General features: G+C 37.9%; 1 protein-coding gene across 5 annotated transcripts in view; it reads right to left on the reverse strand.

Annotated features, from left to right (window-relative positions):
• NEDD4L (NEDD4 like E3 ubiquitin protein ligase) overlaps positions 1 to 19,802 on the reverse strand; it is a 441,323-nt gene that overhangs the window by 33,208 nt on the left and 388,313 nt on the right. For all 5 annotated transcript variants that reach the window (XM_070743513.1, XM_070743512.1, XM_070743511.1 and 2 more), the window contains 6 exons: positions 17,869 to 18,069; positions 14,331 to 14,408; positions 10,905 to 10,959; positions 4,141 to 4,199; positions 2,765 to 2,830; positions 643 to 872 (listed from right to left, as the gene is read on the reverse strand). In XM_070743513.1, coding sequence (XP_070599614.1) covers positions 643 to 872; positions 2,765 to 2,830; positions 4,141 to 4,199; positions 10,905 to 10,959; positions 14,331 to 14,408; positions 17,869 to 18,069 — 689 coding nt within the window. The remainder of the gene's footprint in view (positions 1 to 642; positions 873 to 2,764; positions 2,831 to 4,140; positions 4,200 to 10,904; positions 10,960 to 14,330; positions 14,409 to 17,868; positions 18,070 to 19,802) is intronic.

Raw genomic sequence — 19,802 nt, forward strand, 5'->3', positions numbered from 1 at the left:
TGTTAGGTGACCCCTGTGAAACGGTCGCGTGACCCCCAAAGGGGTCCCGACCCCCAGGTTGAGAATCACTGTTCTAGTCCAACACTCTGCCTAGGCAGGAAACCCTACACAGACAGATGGTTATCCAACATCTTCTTAAAAACTTCCAGTGTTGGAACATTCACAACTTCTGGAGGCAATCTGTTCCATTGATTAATTGTTCTGTCAGGAAATTTCTCCTTAGTTCTAAGTTGCTTCTCTCCTTGTTCAGCTTCCACCCATTGCTTCTTGTTCTACCCTCAGGTGCTTTGGAGAATAGATTGACTCCCTCTTCTTTATGGCAACCCCTGAGATATTGGAACACTGCTATCATGTCTCCCCTGGTCCTTTTTTGTCCATTAAACTAGCCATGCCCAGTTCATGCAACCGTTCTTCATATGTTTTAGCCTCCAGTCCCCTAATCATATTACTAGTTTGACTTTCTCTTGTGAAGTTATATACGGCTATTGTTGGTGGCTTTCTACCAGAAAATTGTGAAAAAGCCAAAATTTTAAAAAAGACTGAATTCATCTAATGTAGCTATAGGAATATTCCATCAATGACCTTACGGTAAAATAGATGGCCAATAAATGTTACAAACCAATACATAAATAATATACTTACGTTGCTGAATATTCAAAGAGGCCATAATAGGGGTTGAACATTTCCTTGGACAATAGGAAGAACCATTCTCTGGCCACTCCTCCATAGTCAAGGCCTTTTTCAGATTCAAATTCTATCCAGAGTCTGGCTTTTAATACATCAGGTCTCTTCACTGACATGATTCTTCTATACGATTCTTCAAAAATATTATTTCGGTGGAGTTTCATCTCAAATCTGTTTGGTATATCAGCCTTCAGGGAAAAAATAATATTAATATAAATAATAATATAAAAAGTACAGGAAATAGTATAAGGGCAGACTAGATGGACTATGAGGTCTTTTTCTGCTGTCAATCTTCTATACATTGACTCATCTGAATTTATTTATTTATTTATTTATTTATTTGATTTGATTTGTATGCCGCCTCTCTCCGCAGACTCGGAGCGGCTCACAACAACAATGAATGCATTTTTCATATCAGCTATTTATAGAATAAATTGTCTAAGGGTATGACTAGGCCTTGTTTTCTTCTTTTGAATACAGTTTATTTATTTATTTTATTGATTGATTTTGTCCATTGCACAATGAGAGATATATTGGGTATACATATAGTAAATATATAATGAAGGTTATAGAGGATATACCCATAGTAAAGTATATCTAAGAAAGAATAGAATAGAAGAAATAGGAATAAAATATATCAGTGAAAGAATAGAATAAATATAGGAAAGAAGAATGGTATAGGAGATATAGGAGACGGAAGGCACGCTGGTACACTTATGTACGCCCCTTACTGACCTCTTAGGAATCTGGAGAGGTCAACCGTGGATAATCTAAGGGTAAAGTGTTGGGGGTTAGGGGATGACACTACAGAGTCCGGTAATGAGTTCCACGCTTCGACAACTCGATTACTAAAGTCAAGTTTGGAGCGGTTAATATTAAGCTTGAATCTGTTGTGTGCTCTTGTGCTGTTGTGGTTGAAGCTGAAGTAGTCTTTGATAGGCAGGACATTGCAGCATATGATCTTGTGGGCAATACTTAGATCATGTTTAAGACATCGTAGTTCTAAGCTTTCAAGACCCAGGATTGTAAGTCTAGTTTTGTAGGGAATTCTGTTTCGGGTAGAGGAGTGAAGGGCTCTGATGCAATGCAAACTGGTAGGGAAAATAAGTGGAACAAACCCCTGGACAATATGTCCTGCTGAACTGCAAGTATTTCGTGAAATACATCCCTGTTTGTCACTCAAGGGCCTTTCTCATGGCCAAAACCTAAGACCATGGAGATGCATGGTCCAGTCACTGGACAGGGAATCGGTGTATCCACAGCAGACTTGCTCACTCAACTGAAGTCCAAGTAGATTAGTGTCACCTTTAGGCTCATGCCTGAAGCCCAGGGGTGGGCTACAGCCCAGACAGGAGGGAACGCAGTGGGGTAGCGAAAATGGAGCTCCACCCCAGAGCACCCAATTTCCACTGAAAGATGTTGAAAGAAAATGCAGGGCATCCTGCATAAGCCACGCCCACAGTGTGGTAGTAAAGGTTTTGGTAGCCCTTCACTGCTGAAGCCCCTTAGATTGTCTATTGTACATGGAAACCTTTGTGCCCGATTAAGAAGAAGGAAAGCAACATTTCTAAACTGGGATGATTAAAGACAGGTGCTTGCTGTCTTAGCAAACGGACTAAGGAGGAAAAGGAGGCTTATTAAATAATCTTTGTGCTATACTAAGATATGTAGACGAACCCTTAGTGCAGAGGTCCTTAAACTTGCACCTTTAAGACTTGTGGACTTCAACTCCCAGAATTCTGGGAGTTGAAGTCCACAAGTCTTAAAGTTGCCAAGTTTGGGGACCCTTGCCTTAGTGGCTGGGAAAAAAAACAATAGCAAGAATGTGTGTGGATTTGGTTATGTGGGACCCTAATTTACAGAGAGAGAAAAGGTAGTGATTAAATGGACATAATGGACATCTGGGAGCATTTGGGACAATGGAATGGAAGATGAATGAGAGAAAAAAGGAAACAAAGATAAGTTATGCAATTGCAGAGTGCCATAGCAAAATGTATAGTAAAAAGCAAAATATATTAAAAGCAAGGTTGCATTCTAAGGCTACAAACTTCATCATAAAATAAATATTTACCGGACTTACCGGTTTCTTTAACTTCTTCCGGAAGTAGTCATATTTTTGTTTAAATTCTCTGGAATATGGAACAGCCTGGAAGACATGAACATTGTACTCTTGATGTAAATATTCAAATGATCATGAAACAGCCATGTTGGGATCATCCATTTCTTTCTAATTATTATTTTCCTTAATAATTATTATTATTTTCCTTAATAATCTCTCTTAATTATTCCTTTCCTTAATCTTTCATTTCCTTAAACCCGATGCCAATAATACCTATACCAACCTATTGAGATCTGTGATTTCCTATCCTTACAGGAGTACATTTTAAATTGTCAAACTGTCTCAGAACATATTGAAATAATTCTGGTTAGGTAGTTAGCCAAGAAAGATGTAGTTTAATTTTCTTAAAAAAATAATTTTTTATTAGGAAAGGTAGATTCATATACATTATAAAAGGACAAATACAATTTTTGGATGGGCTAAACTTTCAACCAGAACAAGAAGGTATGATGAGATTTTATCCCAAGCTCAAGAGCTTGTGGTATAAATTTATCTTTTTAAAGTCATGTCCTTGGCCATGTTGTCTACTCGTAGACAGTAGTCAGTTTGCATATCTATTTAGTTTGGTAACTGCAGAATCAGAAATTATGATTTGTTTAAAGTTCATGAGTGAACACTTTTTAGGTTGGAACACAATTCATTCAATACAGATGGTCCTCAATCTAATCCACTTCAAAAATGATGGTCTATCAGATTCCCAAAAGGTAGATGGGTAAGAATAAATGCTTCTGTATGATTTTGAATGGATTATATTCCCTCTGCAAAATTAAGTTCACTGTTTGAGACTCTTTTTCAGCATTTAGAACTATTTAAACAGCTAAGGGGATGCGGTAGCTCTGGGGCTAAGATGCTGAGCCTGTCGATCAGAAGGTCGGTGGTTCGAATCCCTAGCACCGCATAATGGAGTGAGCTCCTGTTACTTGTCCCAGCTTCTGCCAAATTTGCAATTTCAAAGCATGTAAAAAGTGCAAGTAGAAAAATAGGGACCACTTTGGAGGCACTGACTGCGCTTTTGGCCTTTAGTCATGCTGGCCAAATGACCACAGAGACGTCTTCTAACAGTGTTGGCTCTTCAGCTTAGAAACGGAGATAATCACCGCCCCCTAGAGTCGGGAATGACTAGCACATACGTGCGAGGGGAACCTCTTTTCCTTTATAAAGAGTTAAAATGTTGGATGAGTAGCATGGGGGAATACTAGTGCCACTGTAAGGGTGGGCACAGGTACAAACATCGAAGTCAGTCATTTTCTTTCCAAGTTAAAACTACTAATCACAGCAGTTTTTGCAAAAAAAGAGAAAATAAATAATAATTAAAAAAAAATCTGTGCAGTACTTACTGGACCTGTAATAGCAGGATTCTGCAACCTGGGATCTTCCCACTGGGTAATTTTATTATCTGAAAAATTAAACAAGAAAAATTGCAACACATTTTTCCCCCCTCTCACCTTCCGTTTTTAAAACAAAAAGAACCACAACCAAACAACAACAGTAGATGGTCAAGTACTGTCGGGAACAAAAGAGGACCTTATATGTCATTTTAAAAAGCAGCAAGAAAGATTCAATTATTTCCGGGTTTCATTTAGCCTCCCGATTCCTGTATAAACTATTCTATAAGCAGAGACCGCATTCTGACAAGGGGCGAAGTATTTTGAATTGAACCATTTCAACCTGCTATTCTGGGTTTGAAGCAGCTATCTGGCGTTTCCAATGTTTTCAAAATGTTTGGGGAGGGGAAAAAATCCTCTATCAATGTGGAGCAATAATTCTGCACTTGGAAACTTTGAAGTCTGAGTGGTTTGAATTCAGCGTTATTTTGCATTTGGGAAAATAAAAAGGGAAATTATTTGAGTACACTGGATGCAGCATAATTGCAATAGATTTATTACATGATGTAATTGACAATCCCTAACCAGCGCTTATTTATTTATTAATTGGACTTTGGGGTTATGGAAGTTCTATACACTGGAGGAAGGCTGGGTGCTGGCTTGAGGAAACCTGACTTAAGTATTCCAGCCCTCTTTTTGTATTAAAAAATCCTTTAAGAAACTTTTAAGTCCTTTTCTTAAAGGTTGCTTCTACCTTCCACTGCCTTGGTGGCGCAGTGGTTAGAGTGCACTACTGTAAGCTACTTTTTCTGATCACCAGCTGCCAGCAGTTTGGTAGATCGAATCTCAGTAGGCTCAAGGTTGACTCAGCCTTCCATCCTTCCAAAGTCGTTAAAATGAGGACCCAGATTGTTGGGGGCAATATGTTTACTTTCTGTAAACCGCTTAGAGAGGGCTGTAAAGCACTGTGAAGCCGTATATAAGTCTAAATGCTATAATTGCTACTGCTTCTCTTTCCAAATTTAATTCTAGCTGGGATCCATCCAGATACCTTTAGAACATATTTATGTCCTAAATTAGAACAGAGGTGGTATTCAGGTGGTTTGCACTGGTTCAGGCAAACTGGTAGTAGCGCCCTGGCGCTTTGCCGTCCTATTTAGCCATGTTTTCAAGCTGCATGCGTGTCGGCAAGCCACGCACGCGAACAACATGCATGCGTAGGAGACCGTGTGCATGCATGGAAGGTGCATGCATGCATAGAAGGTGCATGCACGACTGAAGTGAGCATGCATGCACACATGCTCACATTGTCGGTGCTGGGCGAATTGGTAGGGAAATGACCTCTGAATTAGGGAAATTATTTCTTTATTCTGAAATCTTTATTACAGAGAGCAGAGCAAAGTGAGGAATTTAAAGAGTGCAATCAAAGAGCAACATAAGAATCTTGAAAAAGATTTCCCTGAATAATTTGTCACTCATTTAAAGCCCTCCCACTAAGTTCTAATTCTTTTTAAAAACATGGGGTGTTTTATGATGGTAAAATATAAAACAGTGGATATTACAATGGGGAGGCACCCAAGGTGGCACTCAAATCATGAGATTGGGCAATCGCAGGAATCCTGGGCAACTCATATAAAACTGTTTTCCACAGTTAGTTGCCATTATTTTGTTTGCTTTTCACTTTTTGGTATCTTTTGCCTCCACTCTGTGTTGAACATTTTTAAAATAAAGAACAAACAACCCTTCTCCTGTGCAAATAATTTAATACCTGTGGCAAGTTTTGCACGTTAAGTGTTGCTGCCTACAAGGCTGAGCAGAGGGGTTTGCCTTACAATATCCTCACAATTGCCTCTTCCGGGGAGGGAAGAAGGAAGGAAGGAAGGAAGGAAGGAAGGAAGGAAAGAAGGAAGGAAGGAAAGAAAGAAGGAAGGAAAGAAGGAAAGTAGGAAAGAAGGAAGGAAGGAAAGAAGGAAGGAAGAAAGGAAAGAAGGAAGGAAAGAAGGAAGGAAGGAAGGAAGAAAGGAAGGATTATTATTGTTCCCTTATCAACCCAGAAAAGTTAAGAGGATGTGGGCCTCTTGCTAAATAGAATCTGGTTACGGTGCAAAGGGACTACTGTAGTTTATTTTTACTTCTCTCTATCTTCTTATTTCATAAAACAGATTGTATATTTTCTTAGTACAATCTTTTTTCTTAGGAAACAGCTTTTTGAGCAGCCTCTACAAACAAGGGGGGGGGGAATTCTCACATGGTTTTCTGGAAGGCATGGGATTGAAAGGGATTTCTAAATACAAAATGCATTTTTCTAGGAAAAGGCACAGCACAACATTACGACATATTGTTGACATTCAAGAAGCTATTAAGGACTTGGCTATTTTCCCAGGCTTTTTCTAAAGTGACGGTTGAGTCTCGAATGATGTGGTTTTTCTAATTATGTGTTGTTTTAGGGATGTTCATGATTTCTTTCTGTCTTTTGTAATAAAAAAAAAATAACTTTAAGACAGCAGGAATTATAGGAAATTTTACATTTTATCAATGGTATGTATGGATAAATAAACCACCCCAAATACAGGGAATTCTTCATTTATGATTTCGTTGTTTGATGACCGTTTGAAGTTATGATGAATCCTCCCCCAAATCCACATAAACCCCAATTTTAAAAGTTACAATGGTTGACACATCCTATGATAATGTGATCATATTTTTGGTGCTTGATAACAAGCTCACCTTTATGGCTGTTTGCAGTGTTTTGCAGTCAAAGTGACTGCAAGTTTCAATGGTTTTCGTTTTTAGTTTTCCCAGTGTTTATATCTGATTTCCAGCAAAAATACCCTTGGGTAAAATAGAATTGCTTACATGACTTCTGCAAACAATGCCCAAAAATAAAAATCACATCTGGCCATGTGATATCTCAACTTATGACTGCAACAACTTATGACTGCAACCTTAGGCTCAATTGCAGTCATAAATTGAGGACTACCTGTGGCACTACTATAAACTGTGTTATATGGACTGGGCTGCATTTGCCTCCCCAAAGTTCTCAAGGCAGCTGAACATCTTAGCAAAGCCTAGAAACTCATTCTAGAGCGATGAGTCAACTGAGGAAAATTGTCTTTGCCAATTGGTGAATTGGTTTAGAAGAAGTGCTGTTTGAAAGCATGATGGAACAAAGAATACTTAAAACCATTAAAAACTAAAGAGAGTTATAGTGGCTAGCCGCAAATATTCTCAGTTAAAACCACCTTTATTTTGGCCCTAACGAACACATTTCCTAACTGTAATTGTTAGAAACTTAAAAGTGAAGTAAATTCTTTTAAATTTTCAAGTGTATGCAATTGATGGTATTTATTTGCTAGATTTATATCCTGCCTGTTCTTTGGGAGTTTAAGACAATGTACGCAATACATCACACCAACCTCATATGGTAGGTTGTGGCTGTGTGATGGTGACAATCCAAAGTTATCTCAAAGACTGTATGTGTGAGACACTACAGGGACATTATCAATTCACAACTGCAATGTGTCAAAACCTCATTGTTTTTGTTGAGACCTTCAGAGATCGCTTGAAAATGTCTGATGTATGAAAGTTGAACTTATGTACTGTTAAAACCCAATTTTTCTAAAACATTCACCGTTTTAGAAAAACAGTCTTGTTTCGGGTTGCTTTTATTTTTAGAAAATACATGGTTTTGTGACTGTCGTATAATCGCTTTTACAGATGGGCTCAAATGAACTCAAGCAGTTTTGGAATTTAGGGCTGATGTTTTTCCAGTTGGGTTTATGATTACTGGTAACCTACAACTGCATAAGCAACTTGTCTCCCTTTCCTTACCTACCCACTTCCATCCTACTGGTTCATTTAGTTAAAATCCTGGATCAGTTTTTCAACCTTGGTGACTTTTAAGTACTGTCTGGGGAATTCTGGGAATTGAACTCTATACATCTTAAAGTTGTCAAGATGGAGAAACACTGGGTTAGCCACTCTGTGATGAAGATTTAATGGGGGATGCAGCTCATGAAAGTAGATACCTTTTAATAAAATGTGTAAGATCTCTCTTGATTATTTGCTATTGTAGACTTAATCCAAACCTCCTCCTGCAATGCCACAGTTAGACTTGAGCCTATGTCACCAGCACTAACCTAACAACGTAATGTCTGGCCCTCTCATCAGCAAGTAGCTCAAAAGAACAATCTGCTCCAATTTTAGTGATATAAATGATGCTTTGACCAATAAAGTTCTTGGCATCTAACTTTTCCAACCAGAATAGAAAAACTGTTTTCCTTCCTGGAAAAGCTATTAATCATTCCTCATTTCTATGAATTGAGGAAGCTGAGGCCCTGATCCTTTGGTTAGTATTTATTTTATTTATTTATTATTTATTTATTTTGTCCAATAGTATCAGATACGCTCCTTCCCTGATAGGATTCCAGAAAATGCTACAAAGACTTAATGCATAATTGCTGCCATTGTTTTCCTGGTATTATTTATGCGTTGAGGTTATTTGGTTTGGACTATCCCGAGGAGTTAAGCTGGAGAAATTTATTTTAATATACATTCACTTTCTTTGCTGCATCTTAATGTTTTCTTGCATTTTCATTAATGTATTGATAATGCTTTCTCATGTTGTTATTACTGTAAACTTCCAGGAATCCATATGGTGGGTTTATATCAATGCAATTTATAAATTTTTAAAATAAAATAAAATCTGAATCCAGCAGTAAACTAGCATGGCCATCAGTCTTATTGTACAGGATAAAAAGATGCACCAAGCAAGGCAAGAGATATACAGTGATACCTTGTCTTACAAACTTAATTGATTCCGGGATGAGGTTCTTAAGGTGAAAAGTTTGTAAGATGAAACAATGTTTCCCATAGGAATCAATGGAAAACCGATTAATGCGTGCAAGCCCAAAATTCACCCTTTTTGCCAGTCGAAGTGCCCGATTTTGCGCTGCTGGGATTCCCCTGTGGCTCCCCTCCATGGGAAATCCCACCTCTGGACCTCTGTGTTTTTGCAATACTGTGATTTCACTGAGGCTCCCCTCGCTGGGAAACCCCACCACCGGACTTCCGTTGCCAGAGAAGCGCATGTTTTTGCGCTGCTGGGATTCCACTGCTGGGATTCCCCTGCAGCATCACAAAAACACAGAAGTCTGGAGGTGGGGTTTTCCATGGAGGGGAGCCTCAGGGAAATCCCAGCAGCGCAAAAATGGGTGTTTCGCTGGCAACGGAAGTCCGGAAGCGGAGCATCCCAGCGGCGGCGGTGGGTTTGTAAGGTGAAAATAGTTTGTAAGAAGAGGCAAAAAAATCTTAAACCCCGGGTTTGTATCTCAAAAAGTTTGTATGACGAGGCGTTTGTAAGACGAGGTATCACTACAGTGATTGTAAGGCTTCAGTGATTCAACCAAGCTGGTTTTAAGACAGGGCTGAGATTCACAGAGCTGTGCCTGATTTTACTCAACTGTCTTTATGGCAGCAGAAAAAAAATACATATTGCTACTGCTGGTAAGGTAAGGACTTACAACTGGTGGTGACAGAAAATAAATGCTTAATATACAAGGCATCTAACTTCAGTATCAGTGCAAAAGTTTAATAAAGGTGACAAACATCTGAGGAAGCAAAACTATTTAAGAGGAAAAGGAAGGTCAACAACAGAAAAGACAAAAAGAACCTAAGTGCTATCATTTCCTCTCTTCCAAAAGTACTAAAAAACAGAATTAGTCATGTAGCACTTAGGCATTTCTTGGTTAATTCTAATTCTAGGAAGACCTTAACCTGGTTCTAAACGTTGACCACATTTTAAAAATTTATTTTAAAGGATAATTTTACTTTTTCATGCATTTTCAAGATTCAGAAGTTTCTTTATCCAGGCATTCTTTATAAAATAAGTTAACTTAACATTATGCAGCTAAGTACCATTGTTAATTGATGGATATTCAAAGACAACAGAGATCAAAACACCGATGCAATAATTTTAAAAGGTTAATTTTTCAAGTTTCATACAGTTGTTTTCTTTTCATATTGTCGCTCAAGAAAATGTTGAGCAGTTAATATGCATTTATGAACTTTTAAAAAAAAATCACAAACATTCCCAGTTGAAGAACAATTATTATTTCTATTGCCACTTGAAAATCAAAACACAACAAAGATCCACACACTGGTTCAGAAGTGCTGTAATAGGACATGTCTACAATGCAACGCCATTTAGACTAGGACTTCAAGGAACAAAAGTGGATTGATTAACAGGGTGGATAGATTAACAGTGCAAACTAACATGCCACAAATAGAAAATAAGGTCAGAACTGGTGTTGCCCCAAGACCTACTTTAATTAATTTGTGAAGGGAAAGATTCTAGCAAAAATTTCCTCTACTACTTGTGTGATATTTAGACTCACGGCTACATTATTCATTTTTTTTTCTCATCTTATTTTCTATTCCTAGAGTGTGCTTCCATTTATTAATAAGTGCAGATAAGCCATGGGATCCATCCACAACATCAAAGAGAAACGAAATAAAATCCAAAAAAACTCAACGAAAACAACCACAAAGAAGTAATGTTAATGCTTCACAAGATCAAATAGGGACAAAGCTTGATGAGCCAATTAAAGCAAGCTTTTGGTGAATTGTACAGTACCGTAAGAGGGCACTATGTCTCGGGTATGAATCTCGCCACATAGCAACACCTGGCTTCCTAAATGAAGAGTAAAATTACAAAGCTTTCACTTCAATAAGGATTCCTTCATCTATTCGCTTGTAGAGCCTGCGTGCCTACTTACTATGATCTATATAAAAGGTTCTTCCATCCAAATGAATCCTTTCCTCCCAACCAGGCTGTAATTAAAAGAACAACAAAAACAACATCAGAAGCAGAATTAATATTTATTGCAGCGTTATTAGGTTCAAACATTTCTAAACAGGCATATAGATAGCTTCATTTATTCCCCCTAACAGTTTAAAGAATGTTTCATGCATTATATACTTAATATTGGAATTCACCAATGATATCGGGTTTTTTTATTACAGTGTTCCCTCGATTTTTGCGGGTTTGAACTTCGCGAATAGCCTATACCACGGTTTTAAAAAAAATATTAATTAAAAAATATTTCACGGTTTTTTTCCTATACCACGGTTTTTCCTACCCGATGACGTCATACGTCATCGCCAAACTAATAAGTTTTGCAAATAAATAACAAAAAAAATAATTATTGATAATAAATAATTATGTTTATAAATATCAGGATCACTAAGTGTCTTATTCAATGGTGAGTAGCAGTAATAATGGTGAGTAAATGGTTGTTAAGGGAATGGGAAATGGTAATTTGGGGGTTTAAAGTGTTACGGGATGGCTTGTGATACTGTTCATAGCCAAAAATGATGTATTTACTTCCACATCTCTACTTCGCGGAAATTCAATTTTCGTGGATGGTCTCGGAACGCATCCCCCGCAAAAATCGAGGGAACACTGTACTCCGTTTTTTCCCCTCTAATGAGGACATGACATGCTAGGATTGTGTTCCTTCCCACTGTGTTTTTTGTAAGAAGGAGTAGCAAGAGATGGCTGGCAACTTCTGCATTGGCCTTAAGCAGAGAGTTAAACCATTTTACTCTCCACAGTTCAGGAAGGAAAAAAAGAAGTTTTTTTCCTGTGAATTCAAACTTTTGTAGACAGAGGAGAAAAATCTGAACAAGAACCAGAAAAAAAGAAAGCACTACCTTTTGTTCAATCCTCAGAAAGCAGCAAGGAGATGCTGCTGGCGGGCGATAAGTATTTTTTTTAAACAGCCCAAATTACAGGAAAGCAGACAAAAAGTCCCTTAAAAACAGAGCTTTTGGGGGCCCTGGAAGGGCTTGCCAAGTGAGAGAAGGCATTCACTTAAATAAAGGAGATTTTTCTACTTGTAATTGCAACTAAAGGGACGTTTTACATATATAATCTTGAGTATTTACATTCATACGAACAGCATGGTAAGGACATTAGTCTGTTCTTACAAATGAGAAATGTAGAATTAAATACAGAGATAATGCAGTAGATAATGTTAAAATAGCAAAAGAACCATGGTTTTTACCGTGTGTGCAAGACATTTTTATTCTGTTCTCAAAAAGATGGATGTGGATATTCTTAGGTTTACAATAGAACAGACACACTTCAGTATCTTAACTTGGAAGTAGTGTCGGGCGAACTGAACTTGCAAAGTTGGGAAACAGGCTGTTTCCGGCCTCCAGAGAGTCTCCGGGGGGCGGAGGAAGCTGTTTTTGCCCTCCCCAGGCATTGAATTATGGTTGTGGGCACTCATGTATGCGCGATAGCACATGTTTACGTTCTTTCGGCACCCGAGGTGGTATATAGGAACCATGGATGGCTTACAAATCTAGCTATGTTTTACGACGAACCCTTACTGTATGTGCCTCCACAAAGAGAAGTGGATACTTAAATATAGAAGATGTGACTTTTTCTGTAACGAATTCCAATTGTAGGTGGCCTTCGTTTAATGTTCACTCATCCAACAACTGTTTGAACTCAAGACAACCCTGAACGAGTGGTAATTGCAAATGGGCCTTGTACTTATGGTCATCGCACTATACTATGGGCATGTAAACTATGATCTTCCCTGCTGGATTCCCATAGGCAAAAATCAATTTGTCAAGTTGGCAGGAAGTTGGAAGATATCATCCTTGTTTAACAACATGCGTGGTTCTTGCTTAACAGTGGTTCAGCCAGAACCACCATCGCTAAACAGTACAATCACATGGCTTACTACAGTACTGCATTGCTTAAGGATTGGTTTTCTGATCTCAACTGGTATAGTTTAACCCATAAGGAACTTCTTCTCAAGGAAATTCAGACCAGCTCATGTTCCCTGCTCTTAGGTGGCAGTGAAGACCATGCTACCTCTTCTACTTATTGGTTTTATTGTAATATAATTCTGTCTTTTAATCTTACTTCATTATTTGCAGTTTTATTTTTTTTAGACTGCATTTAATGAACAAAGGACCAATATGTCAAATAAAGTAATGCTAGATTCCAGCTTTAATTCTAAAAAGGACACATGTGCTCCTTACTGATGTAGATACAGCATTCAGGATCCAAGAGAAAATTTTTAAATACTTTCAAAAAGGATATGGTCTCATAAGAACAGACAACTGTTTTCAATCTTGGAAAAGTGTTACAAATTCTGGGTGAGAAGTTCTCAATAGTATATTGTAACAGTTATTGATGTTGAATTGAAAGAACATGTTTACAATGTTTAGACTTTTTTTTTCTAAGACACAATTTTATTTTTGAGGCACAAATAATAGAATTAAAAACTGTTACTTAGTAGATGTCTTTACTTAAACTAATCTCATTAAGTTCTGGTCAAATTGATTTGAGTTACCTGCTTAGCTCTGTTTTTCAACTTGACAACTTTTAAGATGTGTGGATTTCATCTCTCAGAATTCTCCAGCAAATATGCTGGCTGGGGAATTCTGGGAGTCGAAGTCAGTATATCTTAAAGAAATCAAGGTTGGGAAACACTGCTTCAAACTGCATTAAACTAACCTGTTTATTGGTTCTTTTTAAAAGTCTTAAATGTATAAATGGCTAGCAGTGATGAAACTGTGATTTATCTTCAAGAGGCAAACAGGCAAAAATAAAGATTCATCTTCAAGATTGCAAATTGAGAAGGGGAGAATCCAGACCACTGAAAATAACAAGTGTTCTATTCTTTTTTCTGAAAAGAAAGCGAAATGGGAGCATTTTTGCCTCTAAATGTAATCTTGCAAAACATCTTCATCCCAGAGAGAGGGATGAAAGCTAAAATTGCAAATGAAGCCAACCAAGTAATCGGCTGAGTTTGCAAAGATCAATAAAACAGAGAAAATGGAAGTAGACATTTAAAAGCAATTTGCTGTCCATGTTATGAAAACATACTGCAAGCAGCGTTGTTCCTTCCAATTAAACCCTTTTAATAAGTTTTGAGGGTTATGATGGCTACTACTCAAACAAATGCTTTTGTTTGAGAAGTATCCTTCATAAATGCAGGACCATAAACCTTTGTTTTATGGGTACTTTGCTATGTTGTATGGCCGAGAAAGCTCAGGGGAATCTATATATTCATAGCGAAGCTTTTAGTGCTGCAAACAAATCAGACTACTGCCATAATTATTAAACTCAACCCCCCACCCCCTGCCATTATCTCAAAATGTCCAGTGTGGATACTTACAGGAAGGGGCCCCAAGTCATTTGGGTTTAAAGCTGCTTTTGACCGTAAGTGAACTGGAAATTTCAGTCGGGGATCTTCCTGAAGTGACAAACAAACTGTTGTAAGAACATCCTTACTGAAGTTACACTTTGATCAAGGCAACATCTTGATTCCGAACTTCCTTCCTTCCTCCCTCCCTCCTTTCTTCCCACTTAGATTTCAGACAGTATAATTTTTTTTGCAGCAAAACATTTAACATCATTAAGAGCTGGGGTGGCGCAGCAGGTAGAGTGCTGTACTGCAGGCCACTGAAGCTGACTGTAGATCTGAAGGTCAGCGGTTCAAATCTCATCACCGGTTCAAGGTTGACTCAGCCTTCCATCCTTCTGAGGTGGGTAAAATGAGGACCCGGATTGTGGGGGCAATATGCTGGCTCTGTTAAGAAGTGCTATTGCTAAGCCGCCCTGAGTCTAAGGAGAAGGGCGGCATAAAAATAAAATAAATAAATAAATAAAATCACTTTTTTTGCACATTAATGCAAGCTAGTTTATGCAGCCGTTTTCAAGAAGCTGCAATAGATTTACTTTGTCGGTAAAATTAGGTTAGAGATGATTTCATTTCATTCATAAGAGCAGTGGTTAGAGTGCAGTACTGCAGGCTACTTCTGCTGATCACCGGCTGCCGGCAGTTTCGCAGATTGAATCGATTCAGACTCAAGGTTTTTCTTTGGTTGCCTGCCGGCTGCCTGCAATTGGGCAGTTCAAATCTCACCAGGCTCAAGGTTGACTCAGCCTTCCATCCTTCTGAGGTGGGTAAAATGGGAACCCAGATTGTTGGGGGCAATAGGCTGATTATGTAAACCGCTTAGTGAGGGCTGTAAAGCACAGCGAAGTGGTATATAAATCCAATAAATAAATAAATAAAATAAATATAAGTGCTATTGCTATTTACCAGAAGACTGTATAGTAAACTATTTCTTTTGCTCCTATATTACTACCACCCATTTCCTGACACTTATGACTGTATGGCTGTAACTTGTTGCTTGTATCCTTAAGATTTTTTATTAATATTGATTGTTTCCTGATTGCTTATTTGACCCATATGACAATCATTAAATGTTGTTGTTAGTACAGGGTACATGGTTGTTAGGGATTGCCATTGTAAACTGCATATTGTAAGCTTGTACCAAACTTGTACTTAAAAGAGTTAATGTGCACTTAAAGGGTTAACTTGTACTTGAAGAGTTAATATTCAAGGCTGTTTCGTCACTTCGTCATTGAAGCTATAAAAGCTCATTATTTTGCTCGGTCACTTCCTTTTTCACTTTTGCCTGAGAGAGGGGGAGTTGTGTTTATGCTTCGTGCGTATCTTCTTGTATAAGCTTCGTGCTTATTATCTATATTGTATTTTGCTTTGTGCTAATCTTGTAATTGCTCAGTGCGTATTGTTCTGTATTTGCTTCGTGCTTATTCTGGATTGTTTATATTTTGTTTATATGTAAATAATACTTATTTAACTAAGTCTGTGTCTTGGCTTTATCCATGCTCTGTTAAAATTCTCTGCTCGGTGTTGTCGAAGGTTTCATAGCCTAACCGAGACAAGCCAACAGTTGTACCTTGTGATTCTTGACAAATGTCTTTCTTTTATGTACACTGAGAGCATATGCACCAAAGACAAATTCGTTGTGTGCCCAATCACACTTGGACAATAAATAATTCTATTCTATTCTATTCCATTCCATTCTATATCTGTAAAAACTTGGAATGAGAAACACTGCATTATGCCTGCATTATCCTGACAAAACTCTAAGGATAGAAATTTCTACAGCAATGAGCAAAATCAAGTTATTTGGATTTTATGCAGCCACATCTACCCTGTTTCCCTGAAAATAAGTCACCCCCGAAAGTAAGACATAGGAGAGGTTTCGTTTTGAAGCATTCCTGAAAGGAACATATATAACATATATTTGAAAAAAGTATAATTGTTGTACATGGAAATAATGGTACGGTACTAGTAAGAAATTCTTGATAGGATTCACAGTTTATCTGGTTATGCTGGTTTGTGATGACAACTACTGTACAGTATAAAGAATAGAATAGAATAGAATAGAATAGAGTAGAATAGAATTTTTATTGGCCAAGTGTGATTGGACACACAGGGAATTTGTCTTGGTGCATATGTTCATATTTTTTGTTCAGCAATAAATGTGAATTCTTCATTGAAAAATAGTAAGACATCCCCTGAAAATAAGAGGTAGCACATCTTTGGGATTAAAAATTAATATAAGATGCTGCCTTATTTTCAGGGAAACAGGGTAAATATTAGACATGTAAGAGAGCCAATTTGGTCTGATTGTTAAAGCTCCTGGCTAGAAATCCTAGAGAAGCTCTAGTCCTACTTTTGTACTTCTTTAATTGTTGGCTGCCTCATCTCATGGCTCCTTATTCTACAGGGATGTGAATAACCACATAGGAGTTAAGAGGATAAGATGATTTCCCTGTTTCATAGAAATATAGAAAATTGATGGCAGAAAAAGACCTCATGGTCCATCTAGTCTGCCCTTGTACTATTTCCTGTATTTTATCTTAGGATGGATCTATGTTTATCCCAGGCATGTTTAAATTCGGTTACTGTGGATTTACCAACCACGTCTGCTGGAAGTTTGTTCCAAGCATCTACTACTCTTTCAGTAAAATAACATTTTCTCACGTTGCTTCTGATCTTTCCCCCAACTAACCTCAGGTTGTGCCCCCTTGTTCTTGGGTTCACTTTCCTATTAAAAACACTTCCCTCCTGAAAAGACAGGGCACTTGCTTCTCTTTTATATTACTCCAAAATGCTGTGTATTATGATGTAATCTTTATTTACTGTTGGAAATGAAGGAAAACTGAATATGTTTTGCCAAAATATGATTTCAGGTAGGAAAGAGAAGAAGAGAATAAACAGATGCAAAGTGGATAGACTCAGTTAAAGCAGAAATGTGAATTTGGGGAAAAATGAAACACCATATTAGGGATAGGCCATCATAGAGAAAGCTTATCTACATGATTGCTAATAGAAAATGACTTTATGACATATCAATGATTGTTTCTTCATTGCTTATTTGACCCCTATGACAATCATTAAGTGTGGTACCACATGATTCTTGACAAATGTATCTTTTTCTTTTATGTACGCTGAGAGCATAGGCACCAAGACAAATTCCTTGTGTGTCCAATCACACTTGGCCAATAAAATTCTGTTCTATTCTATTCAATGATTTGGGACACAATGGCAGATGTTTAAACTATTGTAAACTGATTCCATAACAGGAAAAACACTGTTGAAACTTGTTAACAGAAAACAAAACCCGGCAAATTGGAAAAAGAAATTGTGACCAACCCTTCCCTCTCCAGCCTTCACTAAAAGAAATTACATTTAAAAAAATAAATACGTTGTCTAATAATTGTGCTGACCCAATCTTTTGGTTGTCTGCTGCTTAACAATGACGTGAAAGTAGTATTTTTCCCTTCTCCTATCACCCACTTCTACACACCCAAGGTGTGAAATATCATCTTACCCATGTCGTGGTCTTGGTGTTGTGATCAATGAAAAAGGGTCTGCCATTGGGGGCGATTCGCATTTCCCAGCCAGGAGGTAAGAAACTTTGTGTCAACTTATGTTGTGGTTTTGGAGAATTATACGGAGATGGTTGAGGAGACTGTGGATTAGAAAGAGTGTCCTTCACGGCTCTTCGCACAGGAGAATCCTTGAGAAGTCCCTAAAAAAGAAACAGATGTTAAGACAGCTACAACTTTGGGGTGCAGTTGGAGGGACAATGAGTAATGAGTATCACAGCCTACTGAGATCAAAAATTGAAATGATTCCACCATTACAGTGCCTGGAAAAGATATATGTTCTATTTTCCATCGAAGGCAATGGAATTTCCTAAATTATTAGAACATTATTTGAAAATTTCCCATTTGTATCAATTTAGCACTGTGCCAATTAAGAATGTTGGGTATGGAATCCATGGGATTTAAGTTGGTAACATTTCTTAAGAAAGATGAAGTAGCAGGCTCTTGGACCGCCTTCTGCCGCACGAATCCCAGTGGCCAATTAGGTCCCACAGAGTTGGCCTTCTCCGGGTCCTGTCGACTAAACAATGTCGTCTGGCGGGACCTAGGGGAAGAGCCTTCTCTGTGGTGGCCCCGGCCCTCTGGAATCAACTCCCCCCGGAGATTAGAACTGCCCCCACCCTCCTTGCCTCCCACAAGACGTTGAAGACCCATTTATGTCGCCAGGCATGGGGGGATTGATGCCCCCCCTTCTGACTAGTAGGATGTGAGTATGATGTGATTGTGTAGCTTGCCTGTTTTTTTAATGATAGTGGGTTTCTTAACTTTGTCTTTTAACATTAGATTTGTATTGTATTGCTATTGTTGTTGTGAGCCGCTCCGAGTCCTTGGAGAGGGGCAGCATACAAATCTAATTAATAATAATAATAATAATAATAATAATAACAACAACAACAACAACAACAACAACATAGAAACATAGAAGACTGATGGCAGAAAAAGATCTCATGGTCCATCTAGTCTGCCCTTATACTATTTCCTGTATTTTATCTTAGGATGGATATACTGTATGTTTATCCCAGGCATGTTTACATTCAGTTACTGTGGATCTACCAACCACGTCTGCTGGAAGTTTGTTCCAAGGATCTACTACACTTTCAGTAAAATAACATTTTCTCATGTTGCCTTTGATCTTTCCCCCAACTAACTTCAGATTGTTACAACAACAACAACAACAACAACAACAATAACAATAATAGTTGTTTTGTTGTTTGCTGTTGTTGTTGTTATTATTATTATTATTATTATTAATTTGGTTGCCCTGATTTGTAGCTTTCCTAATTTATAACACAAGTGGACCTCACTTAATGACCATTTGTTCAGGGACTGCTCAAAGTTACAATGGCACTGAATGAACGTTATGACCAGCCTTCAAAGTTACGATCAGTGCTGCACATCCTGCAGATCATGATCAAAATTCAGGCACTTGTCAGCTCACCCATATTCATGACCACAGCATGTGCTGTAACACACCACCAGCCATCTTTCTATCTCTGCTCATTTGGCTGCCCAAGACTCTGCTGCTGCTTCCTACCTCTGCTGCCCCTGGCTGACTTTTGCAAGGGCTTCTGAGGATTCCACAACTCTGCACAACGTCATATGTGTAAATGTATAATTGACTCCTGCCAAGTACTCCACTGCTGGTGGTGACCACTAGCTCCATTTCCACAAGGCAGAATAATAGAGTTAGAAGGGACCAACTTTCTGCTCAATGGTATGTACATATACTGCTAAATAATAATAATAATAATAATAATAATAATAATAATAATAATAATAATAATAATAATAATATAATAATAGGAACACTCAAATAACACATCCTAGATCTGAATGAATGAAACATTCTCATTGAATATTTCATTTGCACAACTAT

The sequence above is a fragment of the Erythrolamprus reginae genome, chromosome 2 (genome assembly GCF_031021105.1).
Source record: "Erythrolamprus reginae isolate rEryReg1 chromosome 2, rEryReg1.hap1, whole genome shotgun sequence".
In the NCBI taxonomy this organism is placed as follows: Eukaryota; Metazoa; Chordata; class Lepidosauria; order Squamata; family Dipsadidae; genus Erythrolamprus; species Erythrolamprus reginae.